At 46.4% G+C, this 20008-nt stretch overlaps 1 protein-coding gene across 1 annotated transcript in view; it reads left to right on the top strand.

The window, feature by feature from the left end:
- Positions 1-18738, top strand: part of CORO1C (coronin 1C) — a 141277-nt gene extending 122539 nt beyond the window's left edge. The window contains exons 5-12 of the mRNA XM_055550723.1: positions 5788-5917; positions 9547-9728; positions 11418-11537; positions 12455-12559; positions 13925-14070; positions 16309-16366; positions 16468-16713; positions 17782-18738. Coding sequence (XP_055406698.1) covers positions 5788-5917; positions 9547-9728; positions 11418-11537; positions 12455-12559; positions 13925-14070; positions 16309-16366; positions 16468-16713; positions 17782-17901 — 1107 coding nt within the window. The 3' untranslated portion in view covers positions 17902-18738. The remainder of the gene's footprint in view (positions 1-5787; positions 5918-9546; positions 9729-11417; positions 11538-12454; positions 12560-13924; positions 14071-16308; positions 16367-16467; positions 16714-17781) is intronic.
- The last annotated feature ends 1270 nt before the right edge of the window (positions 18739-20008 follow it).

Below are 20008 nucleotides of genomic sequence, written 5' to 3' on the forward strand. Positions count from 1 at the left end.
ATACACTTTAAAATGACTGCTTTGAGAGAAATCCGCTTTTCTTAATTTTCCTCACTTTTTTCCTGTTAGAACTGTTAGAACTGTGGGAAGAGGAGGCCAGTGATACAGTCATTCCTGAACAGGGGCTTAAAGTTGTTTTTTTCCGAACCATGTTGGCTTTTCACCCACTGATTCACTTTTTCGTCTGGAAGCCCTGAAGACTGATGGCATTTCCCCCCCCTCTTTCTTTCAAAATGAAACAAGATAAAACATTGCCTTAGTAATGTATCATCCACACAGAAAATGCCAGGAATACTCAGTATTATTTTAAAAAAAGAAAAAGTCAGGAGGTGAGGGGATAGCTTGTAGTGGCTGCCAGGCTGAACGCCCGCTGAGGGTTCAGCAGAGGGTGTCTGATGCCTCTCTTCCTCTCTGCTCCCCGAGTATGTGTCTGGAAGAGCGAGTGGTATTAGAGTCCTTGCCGTGGCCACAGAACACAGAGAAGCTAACGGACCAGCCTGGAGATCAGAGCTGATCTCATTTGTGCTAATTGGCCCAGGCATGAACTAGAGCTTTCACACATGTGATATCTTGGACATAAATTAGGCAGTTAGGTACAGGGCTGAATTAATTTGAAGACAAATTAATTTCATTGCCAAGAATCCTGCTGTTGAGACTTAAAATTACATATTGGGGTCATAGGGGTCACAGTTCCAACAAGAAAAATAATCCTGAACATAGATCCTTTTTTTTATGCCAGGCACTGTTTTAAGCCTTCATGTGGTGATTATATTTAATCACTGTTAACAGCACAGTGAGGCAGGAGCGTGTCCCATTTTACCACTCAGGAAACCCAGGCCCAAGAGAGCTGACAGTTCTGTCAAAGGTCACTCCGTTTGCAGTAGTTCACCTTTGGGTGGTGCTTGGGGGTGCAGAATGTTTCGACGTGTTGGCCTTTCCAGTTACCCTGAGAGGGTAGAGCTGCTGCTGTCCCTTGAATCGAACAAGGAAATCGAGGCTCCAGGAAGTGAAGCCCCTTCTTCATGCTGACGTGGCCAGTTAGCGTCCCAGCTCTGGCGGAGACCTGGTCTCGGACATCCTGGCCCACGTCCACACCAGGCTGCATCCCAGGTCGTGCGCAGGAAAACTAAACATAGGCTGAATGGGACTCCCGCGACCTCTCCAGTCCAAACTGGAAGGCCGTTGTGGCTGCAGCAGGGAGCCCAGCAAAGGGCAGAGAGCCACGTGCCAGTGGGCCTGCGAGCCAGCTCAGCGGGCACCGAGCAGGGCTGTGTCCACTTCATGTGGAAGGACCTATAGGTGTGCCAGGCCTTTCCCGAGTCCACCTTCCTCCCTGCAGAGGCTGGAGGGCTGCTGTCTTCGCATCTCCTCGCACAGGAGTTCCCGTCACTGTCCCCTCCTGCTGGGGCTCTCCTGCCAGTGTTATCTTCTTACTCTGCTGTCTCTCAGCCCCTCAGCCAGCCTCTTTGGAGCATCTGCTCTTTAGAAAATTGCTCCCTACAGCTGTTTTCTTTTGAAACTAGATCCTTGATTTCCTTCCTTCCCTCTCCCCTTCCTTCTTTCCTGCTTCCGCCTGTCACCTAACTCCTAATTCATCCTTAGAGGTGTCTCCTCAAGGAATCTTCCTGGATGTACCAGACTCAGGTGGCAGGAAGGCAACCTCGTGACACTTGATTTTCACTCCACTTAGCTTACACCAGTGTCGTGTTGGTAATATAGGCTCTGTGGTTTCCTAGTGAAAAAGACAAGTAATAAGTACAGCTAACACTTACCCAGAGCCTGCCTTAGGCCAGGCATTGTTCTGAGTGCTTTAGATTGCTGTTGTCGTATTGGTCTCCAGACAACCCCAGTGAGAGCAAATTCCTTATTATTCCCATTTTATAGGCGAGGAAGCTTGAGGTCCAGATAGGTTAGGGGACAGGTGAATGTCCCCAAGGTCATACAGCTGATATGTAGAATTAGGATATTCCACATCCCTGCACTGTACTGGGGGCACTGACTGTGTGTCAGGCACTGTTCCAGGACTTTCTTAATTAGTTTAGTCCTCACGGCACTAAATGAAGTCTGACGCTTCCCTGTGCTGAGGCCTTTGACCATCAACGTAAGAGGCCTGGGCTGGAGTGGAACCAAGATCTGTTTGGTTCCTGAGCCCATGCTCCAGCTGTCTGCTTGACTTTGCTGTCTTTTGCTTTCAGTCTCATAGACCGACCACTCTGCTTTGTTAAGACTGTAAACCCCTTGAGAGCAAGATCTAAGCTTAGTTGTCCTTCCCCTCCTTGCCTGATAATGGGCCTGTATTATGGTGGCTCCTCAAGGAAAATGCTCTTGAGTGAGTGACCGAGATACTAAGATGGGTTAGGTGTCTGCGTGCAATGCATAAGCCTTGTTGACGGAACTGTGAGGTCTGCCAAAAGTGAGATAAAGAAGGGACAAAGAATTTCCTCATTTTTAAAAGTATATAATAAATATTATGCTCCATCACTAAAATCTCCTTGCCATCCAAAGAAAAGATGGATGAAGAAGCTGAGAAAGAAGAGATGAAGTCCTGTTATGAGCTCTCATGTTTAAGACAGGAAATGCTGATTATATCCAAAGCCACCCATCACTCCACGCCTCATTAGGGATTTTGAAAATGCAGTATTTAATCGGGGTCAGTCAGGCACTGAAGGTTTTACGATCCTTGTGGGAAAACCCGGCAGCCCGCTGTCACAGTGCCACCTGGAGACAGCATGTGGAATTACATGCTTTCTGTCCCAAGCCTGGTCACAATTCATTTTGCAAAATGCATTTCCTGTTGAGTCATTGAAGTCCCACTTCCTAATTGTTTCTGTGCTGACTTCGTGCTTTGATTAAATCAGTACTTGTTTTCTGTTCAAAGTTTCTGTCCTGCTTTACATTCAAATAGCCAAGTTCAATGTGGAGCCGTTTTACTGATCATAAACCCTTGAATAAAAACAGGGGAAAGCAAACAGATAACACTAGAGGGTAGCAGACACCCACACTCCAGGAGAGGGGGCCACAGGCCAGAGTCTGTTCTGTTCGGAGGAGAGAAGCCTGGTCTGGGTGAGGAGTGGGAAGGAGCAAGGTCGGTTCCCCTTGTCTTCCCATGCTGGTTCACATCTGCCTTAAAACCCGCTGAATGATGGAGCATTCAGGGGAAATTAGGTGGTTTCTTAGGCCATCAGAAAGCAGGTTTATGAATAATCCCATAATTCACGACTTGCCTACAGTCCTCAGACTGGCACCCTTTTTGTTCTGATTCTTTGCAGGACAACAGAGCCGAGCTGAACCTTAACCACTCCTAATCCAGACTCTGCCTCCACTAAGCAATTGAAAACAGACAGTTGTTTGTCTCCTCCTTAAAAATCCCCAACAAAGGAAAATTCTATTTCTCACTTGTTCCACTGTTGAGCATGCTTTTTTCCACTGGCAAGTTCTAAATTTGTTATGAACTAGTTGCATAAACTCTTTTATGGTAGAAGATTTACTTAATCTTAATACAGAAGAAAATAATTGTTTTAATCTTTAACCTTTTCAAAAGCTTAAATGTTACTTAATATCTGGTTTTAACAGCTTTATTGAGATTTAATTTACGTATAGCTCACCCATTTAAAGTGTACAATTCAGCGGTCTTTAGTATATTCGCAGATATGTGCCACTTACCACCACAGACAATTTTAGAATGTTTCCACCATCTCAGAAGGAAAGCCCATGTTCTAAGCTGTTGCACATGCACACATACACCCCCAGCACTAAGCAACCACTAATGTACTTTCTGCCTGGGGAATTCCGTGGACAGAGCAGCCTGGTGGGCTGCTGTCCATGGGGTTGCACAGAGTCAGACACGACTGAAGCAATTTAGCAATATACTTCTGCCTCTATAGATTTTCCTTTCTGGATATCTCATATGCATGAATCCTACAGTATGTGGGTTGTCATCACTGGCTTCTTTTACTTAGCCTGACATTGTCAAGCTTCCTCTACATTGCAGCATCTGTCAATGCGTGCGTGCTCAGTTGTGTCCGACTCTGCAATCCCATGGACTGAAAAGCCTGGCAGGTTCCTCTGTCCATGGGATTTTTCCAGGCAAAAATACTGGAGTGAATTGCCATTTCCTCCTCCAGGGAATCTTCCCCACCTAGGGATCAAACCTGCATCGACAGGCGAATTCTTTACCACCGAACCCGCAGGGAAGCCCAGTGTGTCAGAAGTTCATCCTTTCTTTGGTCATATATTCCTTTGTGTTTCGCATTTCTTGTATTCATTTGTCAGTTGCTGGACATTTGGGTTATATCCAGCTTTTGGCTGTGATGAATAATAATAGGTTTATGGTGCAAAACATATATTTTCCTTTCTCTTGGGTAGATACCTAGAAGTGGAATTGCTGGGTCATAGAGTAACTTTGTGCTTAATCTTTTGGTGAATTTCTAATCTGTTGCCCAAAGCAGCTGCACTATTTTTCATTCTAGCCAGCAGTGTATGAGGGCTCTGAATTCTCTACATCCTCCCCAGTACTTGTTGGTATATGTCTTTTTTTTTTTTTTTTTTTCCCGTGGGCTTGACCCACCGAGTCTCAAGTACAAGACAAGAGACTCGGTGGGACCACGGTAAACAAGACTGGTATATGTCTTTTTAATTCCAAACTTCTAGTGGGTATGAAGTGATATGTTACTGTGGTTTTGATTTGTGTTTCCCTGGTGGCTGATAACGTTGAGCAGCTCTTCATGTGCTTTTTTGCTGTCTGTATATCTTCCTTGAAGAAATATCTAGATTTCTTGCTCATTTAAAAAATGGGATTATTTTTCTTTTCTTATTGTGTTCTTTTGGAGAAGGCAATGGCACCCCACTCCAGTACTCTTGCCTGGAAAATCCCATGGGTGGAGGAGCCTGGCGGGCTGCAGTTCATGGGGTTGCTGATGGTCGGACACGACTGAGCGACTTCACTTTCACTTTTCACTTTCATGCATTGGAGAAGAAAATGGCAACCCACTCCAGTGTTCTTGCCTGGAGAATCCCAGGGGCGGGGGAGCCTGGTGGGCTGCCATCTCTGGGGTCGCACAGAGTCGAACACGACTGAAGTGACTTAGCAGCAGCAGCATTGTGTTCTTTATATGGTCTAGATAAAAGTTGTTTTTCAGATATATGACATAAATTATTTTCTCTCATTCTGTGGGTTGTCTTGTCCCTTTCTTGATAGTATCCTTTGAAACACAAAAGTTTTTAATTTTGATGAAGTCCAATTAAGGTTTTTCTTTTGTAAGAACATTTCTTCAGTACATGTTACAAAACTATGAGGTATCTTTTTATTTTCCCAATGTAAAATTATAGAAAATATGATGTTTGAAAAACTATGCCGCCGCTCAAGAACCTTTGGTGGATAGAGTTTGCTTTCCCCTCAAGACCATGGGCTTACCGAGGGGTTTTCACCCCAGTGCTGCTTTTTGTGGGTGCTTGCTTCAGTCATTTTTTATTTTTCTTTCAATTTTTTGGTATGCTTCTAACTGGAGAGTTTTTAACTTAACAGTGAATGTAAAATAAAATCTCCACTAATAGTAAATAAAAGCCAGAGAGGTCTAACATTTTTAGAGCTTATGGATATTTTGCTCTTTGTTATCCTACTCCATTTGAAGAACAGCTGTTCGTGTTTCACCACATTCTACCCTTCATCCAGAGACCACTTTGCGTTCTGTTTACTCACAGCGAGGCTTCCCACAGGATGCTCACAGTAAATGTGATAACAAAAGCCGACCACTTTCATGTGGATCACCTTTCTTCTTCTTCCAACAGGTATGGCAGATCCCAGAAAATGGACTCACCCTTTCCCTGACCGAGCCCGTGGTCATCTTAGAAGGCCACTCAAAGAGAGTTGGCATCGTAGCCTGGCACCCGACGGCCCGCAACGTGCTTCTCAGCGCAGGTAGGAGCTGAGCGGCCTCTGCTTCCCCCCCCCTCCGTCACTCCCCACGGCCCCGTGTGGAGGGAACAACAGATACGTTCCAACTGTGCTGGCGGCCGTGAAATCAGAAGAGCCCAGAGTGGGGTGCAGGTGTCCCCCGGCCCGTGTGTGCACACGCGCGCCCGTGTGTGTGTGTCTGTGTGTCCCCCGGCCCGTGTGTGCACACGCGCGCCCGTGTGTGTCTGTTAAGGCCACTTGGGCAGATCCAGTGGAAGCTGTGGACTTCTTGTCTAGAAGCAGGAACGGACACGTGCTTACTTAGTGTGTCTAGCACCTTGTGACTCTAGTGAATCTCAGCAGAGTCACGGTTCCTGCTGGGGCTCCCACAGCCCTCGGTTGTAGTTACTCCTGATGTGCTAGAAGGAGCCCAAGTAGGAGTCAGGAGCTCCGCTATTGCTGCCGATGTTGGGGTGATCTTGTTAGTTAAATATGCTCTCTCCTTTTAAAAATACTTCCATGTTTTTCCTTGTAGTCTGTGTATATTATAGAGAATATATATAAACAAAAAGGAGGAAATAAAAATCACTTATAACCCCATCACCCAGAGGAAACATCATTATTGCCCCATTTTGATGTTTCCAGAAGATACTTCTGTGTGCATCAGTGATTTCACACACAAAGAAGGGCTCAGACTCCTTCACGCGACCTGCTTTCTGCACTTGCTGGTGCACTGGCCCTTCTCATACATACTGCGTGATGCTTTTAATGACTCCATTAATAGTCCATGGTCTGGACACCTCTGTTTGTTTAGTTAGTCCTCTGTTTTTGGACATGGAGGTGGTTTCTGCTTTTTCACTGCTCAACAGCACTGCAGTGAATCTTGTGACCAAGTCCTAGTTGTTCCCTATTGCTTTCCCACTTGTATACTTTCCAAGTTTCATCTTAAAGAAATCTTTTTCTTTGTTCAAAAATATGAGCGTTTATCTACTATCATATAAGCAATACAAAGGACAGGAAGGAGCTTTGTTGGGTGATGGAAATGTTCTAGATCTCGACTGTGATAGTAGCTAGATGAGTATATATGTCTGTCAAAACTTAACCAATGTATACTTAAAATGAGTGCCTTGTATGCAAACTGTACCTTAAAAAAATTGGCTTATTAAAAATGCAGTGTTAATGTTAGTGGTAGAACTTTAAAGTCTTTCACTTTACCAGTAAAAAGGAGGGGAGAAGTCCAGTTTTTAACTAGGAATGAAAGGTATTTATAATATAGTGAGTTAATTTAAAAATCTAATGCCTGGTGCCTATTGAAACCAAGAACTACTTTAAAAAAAAAAATAAAAGGTTCTGTTTTTTAAAATCACAATTGACTATAACTGGGAACCCTTCCAGTGTTTCACTCAGAACCTCAGTCTGATAAGGAGAGAAAACAATTTCAAAGGTGGAATTCCATCATGGAAAATACCCTTCTGCCTGCCTCATCGAGGTCAGACCTAGGGTGTCATCGGCAGACCAAGCCCAGTCTCCTTGCACAAGCTGAGGAGAGTGGCTGATTGCAGCGTTGTGCATGCTTTACAACTATATGATCCATCCACAGTGGCTGGAGTTGCTTATTTGCCTGTGATGAAGGAGGAAGAGGACAGGTCAAGTCTCCATCCCAGAATTTAGTTCCAACTCTTCATACTGTTGTGCAGCTTTTTCACCCATTTCCTACTTCTAAAGAGATGGGAATAGCAGACCACCTGACCTGCCTCTTGAGAAACCTGTATGCATGTCAGGAAGCAACAGTTAGAACTGGACATGGAACAACAGACTGGTTCCAAATAGGAAGAGGAGTACATCAAGGCTGTATATTGTCACCCTGCTTATTCAACTTATGTGCAGAGTACATCATGAGAAACACTGGGCTGGAGGAAGCACAAGCTGGAATCAAGATTGTTGGGAGAAATATCAGTAACCTCAAATATGCAGATGACACCACGCTTATGGCAGAAAGTGAAGAACTAAAGAGCCTCTTGATGAAAATGAAAGAGGAGAGTGAAAAAGTTGGCTTAAAGCTCAACATTCAGAAAACTAAGATCATGGCATCCGGTCCGATCACTTCATGGCAAATAGATGGGGAAACAGTGAAAACAGTGGCTGACTTTATTTTTTGGGGCTTCAAAATCACTGCAGATGGTGACTGCAGCCATGAAATTAAAAGACACTTACTACTTGGAGGGAAAATTATGACCACTCTAGACAGCATATTAAAAAGCAGAGACATTACTTTGTCATAAAGGTCCATCTAGTCAAGACTATGGTTTTTCCAGTAGTCATGTATGGATGTGAGAGTTGGACTATAAAGAAAGCTGAGCACCAAAGAATTGATGCTTTTGAACTGTGATGTTGGAGAAGACTCTTGAGAGTCCCTTGGATGGCAAGGAGATCCAACCAGTCCTAAAGGAGATCAATCCTGGGTGTTCATTGGAAGGACTGATGTTGAAGCTGAAACTCCAATATTTTGGCCACCTGATGTGAAGAGCTGACTCATTTGAAAAGACCCTGATGCTGGGAAAGATTGAGGGCAGGAGGAGAAGGGGATGACAGAGGATGAGATGGTTGGATGGCATCACCGACTCAATGGACATGAGTTTGGGTAGACTCCGGGAGTTGGTGATGGACAGGGAGGCCTGGCGTGCTGTGATTCATGGGGTCGCCAAGAGTCAGACACAACTGAGTGACTGAACTGACTGAACCCTTAGGTAACTTATCTGTCCTGGTTATCAGTAGCTAATTTTTCTAAGTGTTTGCAGAACTGGCTTACTGACAAGAGTTTTGCCTTCAGGATGTCCATCCTTTATGTTGCTTCCTCCTTGTGTTAATGTCCTGGAAGTAGCAAATGGTGCCTCTTTTTAAAGGGGCTTCGGGGACAGGGGGCTGACCATGGAGGGAAGATGGGTTGATGAGCTGAGGGGCTGTGGCTCAGTTGACCTGTGGCCTCTTCGGGGATCAGGTTCTGAATTTACATGCCTATTTGATGGCAGTTTGTGCTTCTCAAACCAGGCCAGTCTTGGCCTATTTTTCTCTCCTTTTTGAAGATAAAAATCTGCTATGAGCAGATGGCTGGGCATTTCCGTTCACTTATTGTAATTTACATGCTTTGGTCCAAGACCGTGTCTTACAGCACCATTGATTGCAGTAACCTCCTATCCAGTCTTTGTCTTGAGCCTCCTAAACCATTATTTAAACCCTTTATTTTTAGTTTCTCCGGAAAAGAAAGAAGCTATATTCGTTCTGATGCATGTTTTACTAGAAAAGGAAACTTACAGTCACTCAGGGTCCACCAGCCCAGTTAACTCTATTTTAAAAAAAAATAGGATTCTATTTTCCTGCAGTTCTTTGTTTTTGTTTGCTTGGTATTCTTGTTTGTTTCACATGAACTCAGACTTAACAAGCTGTATTTTTCCTTTACCATGTTTCTTTTTACACAAATCTCTTTTTTCTTTGGTCATTTCAGGTTTTGACTCCTGGCAAGTGGGGCTTCTTATAATTAGCATCTTCATTTCAATACATATGTGTGTTTATCCTCCCTGTGCTTATGGTTTTCACAGATGTGTTGTCGTGCAGGCGTTTCTCATCCCTGAGGGTGTGGTTGTGCTTGCTTGCAGGCTGTGATAATGCCATCATTATCTGGAACGTGGGCACGGGGGAAGCCCTGATAAACTTGGACGACATGCATTCAGACATGATTTACAATGTCAGCTGGAACCGGAACGGCAGTCTGATCTGCACAGCCTCCAAAGACAAGAAAGTGAGAGTAATCGATCCGAGGAAACAGGAGATTGTTGCTGTAAGTATTCTTAGGGCAACAGCCCCTGTATTTGTAGTGCTCCAGTGGGTGAGAGCTTTCTGCTTTTTAACACAGACCAGAGAGGCTGGGCTGCCAGTGCATGGGCCCTTGCTGTATACAGAGACCCAACTGTGAATCAGAAAGGGCTTGTCTGGGCTTCTGTCTCCCAGGCGCCCTTCTCTTCAGAGCTGTGCATGTGCGGCTTTTACCCAGGCCTTCCTGGTAAGACTTCCCTGGTGGCTTAGATGATAAAGCGTCTGCCTACAATGTGGGAGACCTGGGTTCAATCCCTAGGTCGGGAAGATCTCCTGGAAAAAGAAATGGCAACCCACTCCAGAATTCTTGCCTGGAAAATTCCATGGATGGAGGAGCTTCGTAGGCTGCAGTCCATGGGGTCACAAGGAGTCGGATACGACTGAGCAACTTCACTTTCTTTCTTTCACTTTCTCCCTCTCAGTTGGCAACCATTTCTCACAGAGAGACGATTGAGAATTTGCAAGTCTAGGGCTTCCTTGGTGGCTCAGTGGTGAAGAACCCACCTGCCAATGCAGGAGACATGGGCTCAATCCCGGATCTGGGAAGAGCCCACGTGCTTTGGGGTCATAAGCCCACACACAACAACTGTGCAGCCTGTGCTGTAGAGCCCGAGACCACAGTGCTGAAGCCCAAGCACCCACAAGCCCAAGCTCCTCAACAAGGGAAGCCGCCGCAGTGAGAAGCCTGCGCAGCGCAACTGGAGAGTAGCCTCCACTCCCCACAACCAGAGAACGCCCACACGCAACAACAGAGACCTAGCCTGACCCAAAATAATAAGTAATAAGTAAATAAAATGAAAAGAAATTAAGTTGAAGATACAGTATCACCCTTAAAAAAACAGACTTGGCAAGTCTAGATGAGCTAACCCACAGAGTTTTAACTGCATGCTGGCCTGGGACTGCAGGTAGCTCAGTGGGTTCCCTCCCCTGCTCCTCAGTTGGTTGGTAAAGGGCCTGATGATGCCGAGTGTTCTTCCCACAGCACAGCATCCTCGGTCCTGCCCTCTGAGCCAGGCCTCCACAATATCACACATTATGACAGAGATGGACAGTCAGGCCTTCAGTCACTTCTCCCCTACTCTGTGCCCCATCACAGCCCTGTTCTGAGAAGGTAGCTCTTGCCCAGCATTGCTTTTTGTGAGTCAGGCGACAGGCGTGGCCAGTGCTTATCAAGGCCCTGTGCGTGTGGTTTCTCCACTAGAACCTTCCATAGGGCAGAGCTGGTGGGCTCCCATTGAACAGATGAGGCCAAGGAAGGGGTTAACCAGACTCGACTTCCTGTCCCATGAAATTGCTGGACGCGATAGCGTATATCCACCTTTAGGTTATTATCATACTTTTGAGAAAAAAATGTTTGGCAGAACCCTTTCACGTGTTTTTACGGAGGCTGGACTGGAGTTGGTGGCAGGGACTGGTGGAAGGGCTGAGGCCTTTCTCGGCCAGCTCCCTCGGTGTCTCTGTTTCCTCCTCCTTTAGGGAGGGGAGGTGGTCAGTACTGACGTGCACATGTGCACACACAGGTGCGCACACACAGTCACACCTTTGATGTGAGTGGCATGTGGGGTGTAGCTAGGTTCACTGAGCCCCACTCTCCCTCACTTTTCCTTCCTGCAGTCTGACTATGTGTAAAGTGCCTCTTTGCTTTCTCACCCAGGAGAAGGAGAAAGCACATGAAGGAGCCCGACCCATGAGAGCCATCTTCCTGGCTGACGGCAATGTCTTCACCACTGGCTTCAGTCGCATGAGTGAGCGGCAGCTGGCTCTCTGGAACCCGGTATGTACCGTCGCAGCCCTGCCGCCCCTTCGCAGCCTCGGGCTCTCCCTTTTCTGAGCGCGCCTTGAGGTGGGTCAGTAGATGATAGGGTTCTTGGTGTCATATGCTGAACTCCCGCTCATCTTAAATTGGATGTGAAGTTCTCATCCTCACTGGAGACTTACTGCTGAGTGTGTTTTAAACGTACCTTCTTGATGCTCCAAGGAGTCCGTGTTTACTGTTGTTTTTCGAAAGAATGCATGAAGAATCCAGGGTTTTAGACTTGGGAAATGAGTTCTAAACTTAGTTAAAATGTTTCCTAAAGAACGTGATCAAACGTGTAAATCAAAATAGTCATGCTTGGGAAAATGTTCACGGCAGCACAAGTGGGAAGAGAGTACTGAACTGCATGTATGGTCTGACCCCACTGCGTGTGCTTGTGTGCTGGAGGGGAGCAGCCAAAGCAGTCGTCGCCCCGCACCAGACCGTGGGATTACGGCGTATGCAATGATTTTTCCTGTACCTTTTAGCTTTCTAAAGAATATGAGTTTTTTTTTTTTAACTAGAAAAAAGTACTTTAAAAAGAAAGTAGTCACAGAAGAGATGGACTCTCTCATCTCTCATGGGATCACTCTGATGGGCGCAGTAATTATGCAGTCAAGTCAGCACACCTCAGTGAGCCGGATCTCATAGGGCATTCTCACTGCTAATTACACATACGGATATTACACGTGTGTCCTTAAACTTTCATTACTATAGGGAAATGGCTAACTTAGAGATGCAAGAATGTACCATCTTATGAAAATTCATCTTTTAAAATGTGTGTGTATGTACGTGTGTTTGTGTGTGTATACATATATGTGAGTGTGTGTGTGTGTGTATATATATATATATATATATATATATATATATATACACACACATACTTTTTCTTCCAGAAAAATATGGAGGAACCAATTGCTCTTCATGAAATGGACACTAGCAATGGGGTTTTGCTACCTTTCTATGACCCTGACACCAGTATCATTTACTTATGTGGCAAGGTAAGCAGTAATTTTCCTGTTTGATCTTAAATTTAATCCTGTAAGAAGAAAAGTTTATCCTTCAAAGCTTTAGTAGATGGGCAATTGTATAGAGCGCTTTGTAGATGCGTGCTTTTGATGGCCTCAGAGACTCTCCAGAGGGTTCTCACTCCTGGAGTTCTGTGTTAAGAGCCAGGCCTTGGATTATGTGGCCCAACTCAAGTGTCAGAGGTGACAGTCATTACAGGAAGACCCCACACAAAACTCGGAACCCCTTTCTGCTGCCTGATGATCTCTGCCTAACTATAAAGTGTTGGTAGCTTTATCTTCATTACCGTTACATCATTTTAGAAAGTGGTGACCTCAGCATCCCTTCTTTTTTTGTAGGCTCAATAATCATGTAGAATTTTTGTAGTTGAAGTAATTGAATTAATAAAAATAAATCTGTTGATGTGTTCCCTTCCCCAAACCTGTCAGATAGTCCCTCGCTGGGTGAAGCTGGGGGTGTCTTATTATTACGTCTGGTTCACAACTGATGGAGTGAGCTGCAGACTTGCTTGACATTTTTATAGGTCAGTTAGAAACTGACATCTTGTCTGTTTCCTTGAAAGTTGTATTTGCAATGTTAACAGCAGCCATAGACCTCATCGTCAGCCAGATGTTACTAGCATGGGGTGGAAAGTTATTGTGAGTATGTAAAAGCAGCGTGTGCTTAGCTTGTCTTCATCGCTTTAGATTGTTACGTCATTGAAACAGATGGAGATCATGGGAAAGGAGAGGAGGGTGGAGTACTGCCCAGCTCTTTATCTCTTCTTCCACAGACCTCTTCTCTCCCCTCTGCCAGGCAGGAGTGCCTTCATTCTCAGTTTCATGTAACTGCATGATAGTTATTTATACTCAGGCTAGTGTACTCAGGTCTTCAAAAAACTCTGGACCATCTACGCAAAATGATCACAGAACCTGACAGATTGCAGTGAGATAGCATTCCAATCTGAAGTTAAAGGGTGCTCACTGAAACTAATGTTTCTTCAGTAGAGAAATCTTACTTCTTCTCCTGTTGTCTGGTGTTAGTGCCCTCAGACCTGTGCCATGAAGGAATGTTAAAATCATTCCTTTGGGCGATGAACTTTCCTCCCCGACTCTGCCTTGGTGTCAGACGCAGCGCAGGACAGTCAGAGCCCTCAAGAAAAGGCCGTTTCGAGGGCATGCTAGCCTTGCACGAGTGAGGGCTTGCCCTGCCAGAAAGCGAAACCATCTGAGGCCAAGCCTCCTACGGGGAGGAAGAGGTCAGCGCTGTAGCGGAGTCCCAGCCAGCGCTGAGTTCAGGGAGGAGTGAGACGCCCACCTAAGCCAGGTGTTTTGGCTCACGTCTCCTGTTTCTTGTAGGGCGACAGCAGTATCCGCTACTTCGAGATCACGGACGAATCCCCTTATGTCCACTACCTCAACACATTCAGCAGCAAGGAGCCTCAGAGGGGGATGGGCTACATGCCTAAGAGGGGACTCGATGTCAACAAATGTGAGATTGCCAGGTAAAAGAATCGGTATCGGAGAGCATTTAGAAGGCTTACACCATCCGTGTTCTGGGAGAGCTTGTGATCCTGCTGTGCCCAGTCTTTCTGCCTGTGTGTGTGCAGTAGAATCGTAGAACTAGTGTCTCATTTCCTTCTTAGAAACATGGGATTTGAGAGCAAGAAGGAACCATTCAAAATCATTTAATCCAACTGTGCCCTCCCCATCCTCCAGATTATAAACTTGAAATACAGCAGTTAAGTGGCTTTGCTGGGGTGACTCACACCCTGATTTAGTGAAATCTTTGTCTGTCGTCTTCAGGCTGCAGCTGCGGCCAGTGTCCCCTGGCAGGCAACCAGGGAGCCTGTCCCCAGGATGGAACTGAGGGATGATTTTCCTACCCTGTGAGGGGACCTGCCAGGTTCCTAACTGGCTCGTGGACCTCATGGATCTGAAACTAGACAAGCAGAGATCCATAGCGGGCGTTAGGTTAGTTGACTTAGGAAGCTCATCTGTGTTGTGTAACATCTGCCTCTCTTTACTACTCTGTGGAGTTTTTAAAAATGCATATTCCACGATGCTAGTGACTTTCCTAAGGGGCAGGCTTTTTTTCTCAGTACCAACCGACTGCTGGCCATTTTAAACAACAGAATAACTAGCACAACATTATCAGGCATATGATCATACCACACATCTTTATAACACTGCCTTTACATGGACATTTTTCTAAGTGTGCTAAGCTGGTCACACAGATAACTGACACATCTTTAAAAATAAAAGAAATTTTTATGAGCCTATTTTTATATAATCACCGCACAGTTGGTTTTTTTTTTTAATATTTCAACTATACTACTAAAATACTTCAATTATAGCTAGAATAATGAAGCTGTCACAAATACTTCTAAATTGCGGTTTTATTAAAGTAATCAAAATGTGGTTCAAGGACTTCCCCAGTGGCCCAGTGGTTAAAATTCTGTGCTTCCACTGCAGGAACCACGAGTTCGATCCCTGGCCAGGGAAGCAGGCATGCTGTCCAGGGCAGCCAGAAGCAAAATGTGGTTCAAAACAGACTGAATCTGAACTTTAAATTTACATTCAGGATTTGGGAACGGGTTTACCCTACTGTCGTCTAAAAGTTTGAAGAGACCATAGTCAGCCCTTGGAATTTGCACATTCTGAATCTGTGGATTAAAAATACTGAGGGGGAAAAAGTTCCAGAGAGTTGCAGAAAGCAAAACTTGAATCTGCGGCATGTGGGACACGATTTATGTAGCATTTACGCTGTGTTCACAACTGTTTACCCAGCGTTTACGTCACCCTAGGTGTCATAAGTCATCTAGAATGATTTAGACTGTAAAGCGATGTGCCATTTTGTGTAAAGGACTTCAGAGCATCCTTGGATTCCCGTGTTTTGGGGCGTCCTGGACCCATCCCCCGTGGATACCGAGGAGCGACCGTTTAAGTGGGTCAGTCAGGACGCCTCCTGTTTACTGTTTCTGGGGTGTTGGTTGCGTGTGGGGCATTGTGTTAACCACACGGCCCAGGTCCCCTTTCCACACGGTGAGGTGGGTGCTGGTGTACCCCCTTCATGAATGAGGAGCTCAAGGCCGGCTGAGATGGACACAAGCCCTGGGCTGGGAGTGGAGCTGGCCGTCCAGCTCAGGCCCGTCTTCCCACCGCTGAGCTGACTGCACAGGTTTGGGGCTTGGTGTTCCTGCTCTTCTCACGCTCTGAATAATTCCAGATTTTTCTTGAGTGTTACCCCTGATGTGGTTTGCTCAGATGCCAACATTTAATTCCTAGGATTGTTTTCATTTCCTTTTTAAAAACCCTGTTGATACTTACGAATGTTCAACCACCTTATGTTGGCGGAAGACCTGGCATCCAGGTCGTGGAGACTCTGAGTGGTGGGTGTCCATTGTCTTCTGGCTGTCGACCCGGTGGCTTTCTCACAGGCGGTCCCTCATTGGTGATGTTTTCCATTTCCCCACAGCTCGTCCGCCCCCGATAAGTGGCACTTGACTGTCGCCGTAGCGCGCGGCCTCTGCCCCTGGTTCACGGCCCTGTCCGCCATTCCCTGACATAGCTCCTCCCACTTCCCCTTCCTCCTCTGTGGATGGGAACGCTGAGTTCTCCCTGCTCACCAGGATTTGTCAGATGAGGCGATGGGCAAACGCAGCATGTACAAGAATGCTTACTAAGCCTGTTACTTGGCCTGTTTCACTTAATACAACTTTGCCTTTATCTCTCTTTTGAAGATTCTTCAAACTTCACGAGAGAAAGTGTGAGCCTATTATCATGACTGTCCCCAGAAAGGTAAGTGCCCAGTTGTCTACGTGATCTGTGTTTAAAAAGAATTTTAAGCATTCCACACCTTTCTTCCTCACCTTTGAGTTTCTCTTCTGTGTGTCATGTAGTCTGACCTTTTCCAAGATGACCTGTACCCCGACACGGCAGGGCCTGAGGCGGCCCTCGAGGCAGAAGAGTGGTTCGAGGGGAAGAACGCCGATCCAATCCTCATCTCTCTGAAGCATGGATACATCCCTGGAAAAAACAGGGACCTCAAGGTGGTCAAGAAGAACATTCTGGACAGCAAGCCCACGGCAAACAAGAAGTGCGACCTGATCAGCATCCCCAAGAAGACCTCAGATGCGGCCAGTGGGGTAAGGTCCGCCAGGCCTGGGGGAGTGGGCTGTCCGGGCCTGGTCCTTCCAGAGGCGCCTGCCAGCCCTGGGCCTCTGCAAGTACTGTCCCCACTGGACAGGCAGGGTTCAGCTGTGATAACAGGCACTATCTGTAGGAACTACCTTGACCACATGGCATTTATGGGTTTGATTCTTTTAGTTCTTTTTTTATGATGACTGGGATAGAAGTCAGCCTGTTACTGATGCTGGGGAGAGGAGGTCCCAGAAGAAAGGAGGTCCCTGAAGGAAGAAGTGGTGAGAGAGTATAGGAGTTGCTGGGTGTTCAAGTGATGGAGTGAGTGGGACTTAGAGGCTGAGATGACCCTGGGTGTCTTAGCAAGAGTCATGTCAGGGAGCAGAGACTGGCAGTGAAGACCCGTGTGGCCCTGGGGAGGGCAGGGGCGAGCCAGGGAGGGGAGGGGATGGGGCGTCGGCAGGCTGTGGAAGGGAGTTCTGGGGGCCAGGAGGGCCAGGCATTGTTGACGACGAGAGGAGTGGCAAGCAGGGGACAGGTGCCCTCAGGCTGTGGCCAAGGACGCTGCTGGAGGCACCGTGACTTCGGAGACAGCAGAGTTTCCTCTCGAAGAATCAGCTCTACGAGGGAGAAGCTCAGGCTCTTAGAGGAGCCACAGGGCAGGGGATGTCATTCCCAGGAAGGACCTTCTGCAGGAGCTGATGGGTGCTCGGCAGCCTCTAGAAGGTCACCCTCACCCTGGCCACATAGAGGGTGTTCCTGCTTGAGGAGGGTGATGGGGGTGTCTAGAATGTGGGGCAGCCTTGCAGGGTTCAGTCTCTTCCGACAGCTTACCTGTATCCCAAGAGTCCATCCAGGCAGGTGCACAGGTGAGGGGCCAGGAGCCGTGATGCACAGTTGCTTTGCTGTGGGGTCAGGGGAACTGGCCAGCGCTCATTGCGTTCCTACGAGGCCCAGCCTGCGACCTGCTACTTCCAAGTAGAACATCCCGTTTATGCCCCATATGTGCTACCTGTGCTGGACTTCGCTGCCTTTAGTCACCCTCTTCCCTCCCCCCTTTTTTGTTTCCTTAGCAAAATGAAGCCAAGTTGGATGAGATTTTAAAAGAGATCAAATCTATAAAAGACACAATCTGCAATCAAGACGAGCGTATTTCCAAGTTAGAACAGCAGATGGCGAAGATAGCAGCTTGAAGGTCCACCCCACCCCCCAGATGGGAGCAGGAAGGCGTGGTCCCGGGGAGGGCGAAGGGAGGCACTGCCTTTGGAGACATTCTATTTCAGATCTGTTGACCAGCGACAGGCCACGTTCCAGTAAGAACTCAATTCGTCTCCCAAATTTGCAGAAACAAAATGTGATTTAAAAGCTGAGCTTTTTACCAGAAAACTTTTTTTGATGTTTTAAGTGTTATGTGACTTGTGAACTTCTAAAAGACAAAAGTGCTACTTTGAAAATCCCAGATATTCTGAATTTTAGAAACCCAACCAATTCTGATTCAGTGTCCTGCCCAAGTACCTTTTTTTTCCTTTCTTTATATTTTTTTTTTACAAACAGGGACCAATGCCACATTGCTTTTTATATTTCTTTTTTTTTTTAATGTTGCCAAAACCAAAAGTAGCTTTTTTTTTCTTTATATTTTGCTACTTTGCAGTATTTGTGTGTGGGTTTTTTTTTTTTTTCCTTTAATTTGAAAGGGACAGCACTGTGTATGTTTATAAACTAAATGAAGATAAGATATTATTTTGTATAAACATTCATCTGAGAACAGAGCCGTAGCCACACGGTGCTGACTTCTCTGCAGCACAAACCTGGTCATCTTAATGACTGTACAAAAGGAAGACTTGAAAAATCACGTGGATTCGTATTCCCACCCTTCCCCTCCCATTGAGTCTTCTGATCAAAAAAAAAAAAAAAAGGCTCATATTGAATCATTTTCTTTCTCTTTTCTAGAAATTGGGTGGTTGTACCAGAATGGAATTTTGCTTCTTGGTTATCCTGTGCTTCAGATGATTATAATCTAACCTAAACTAGCATGTGTTTCTGCGGTTTTGTTACACACATAGAATCTATTGCCTTCATCCCTTTTGATGTCATATTTCAGGTTTTGGTCAATACTTGACAAGGGTGTCCAGGACAAGGAGCCACACATGCTGTGGAGTGTTCCTTCTTGTCAAGTTCAGCAGCTTACCCAAGGTTAGACGGGACACAGACTAGGGAACCCAGAGGGGAGTGTGCGCCCTGCGTGTCGCCTTGTGTGATCCTCTGTTTTCCCGCTTGTCCTGTGCTGGACAGCTTACCATCCCCACCCCCACCCCCACCCCCACCCCCCCGGCCAGCATCCCTGAAGCTCCTGCCCTTCCTTTCTCCCTTCTTCTTCTGTATGTAGCTCTCCCTCTCAGAGCTTCCCTCCTCTTGCGTTTCGGTCCTAACTGCATTCTGCTGAGCTGCGGCCAGAGGGTGCTGTTGAATACTGAGACTGAGAAGGGCCAAGAAGGAAGCAGACATCTGCTGTAGCTTTGATGGTGTCGCTTGTCCCTGTGCGCCCTCTACACAAACTCACCCACGCCCCCTGCAGCGGCTCCAAGGCTGCGTCCAGACCCAGAGGCTGCCTAGTCCCGGGCCAGACACTGAGCTTCCAGGCCTGCCCCTCTCCTGGGTTAGCAGGAACCCCTCTCCATTTCTGTTTTCTCAGAGCACATGCCTGAGAAAAAAAAGGTGTAAGGAGCCCTTTTAGAAGAGCTGAGCGATGGAATAGGAATTGTGTCATGCCTTTGGGACCACGGTGGGGACGCTTGCATGTGTGCCTGTGGGCGTGGGGCCGGGACGGGACTGGCTGGAATAATTTGTGAGCAGGGGGCCAGGCTGAGGCAGAGTGTGGCGTTGGTGGGTTGGGCCACGTGTGCAAGCTGTCCATGTGTCCACGTAGAAAAGGTACCATGTTCTTAGCCAACCCTGGGATTGCTGTCTCCACAGTTTCAGGGTATTTGAATGTTTGGTGTGGTTTTGTGTGTACGTGTGTGCTTTAAATACTCAAGTGGATAATGAGATATAAAGAAAACAATAATTACAGTGGTTTATATTCAAGCCTGTATGTGTTTCTTTATCAACACAATCTGCTGAAGACCTTCATTATTAAGATTCAGAAATGTTCTAAGGTTCTGATACCCAATTAATTAAGTGAGCAAAATTGTTGTTGGTGGTGAAACACCATAGGAAATATGGCTTGGAGACATAAGGAGGCAGGAGCCGGTTATTCTGACCTGAGTGTGTAGCTTATGGCTTATTTAATGAACGGATTCC

The sequence above is a fragment of the Bubalus kerabau genome, chromosome 16, assembly GCF_029407905.1.
Source record: "Bubalus kerabau isolate K-KA32 ecotype Philippines breed swamp buffalo chromosome 16, PCC_UOA_SB_1v2, whole genome shotgun sequence".
In the NCBI taxonomy this organism is placed as follows: Eukaryota; Metazoa; Chordata; class Mammalia; order Artiodactyla; family Bovidae; genus Bubalus; species Bubalus kerabau.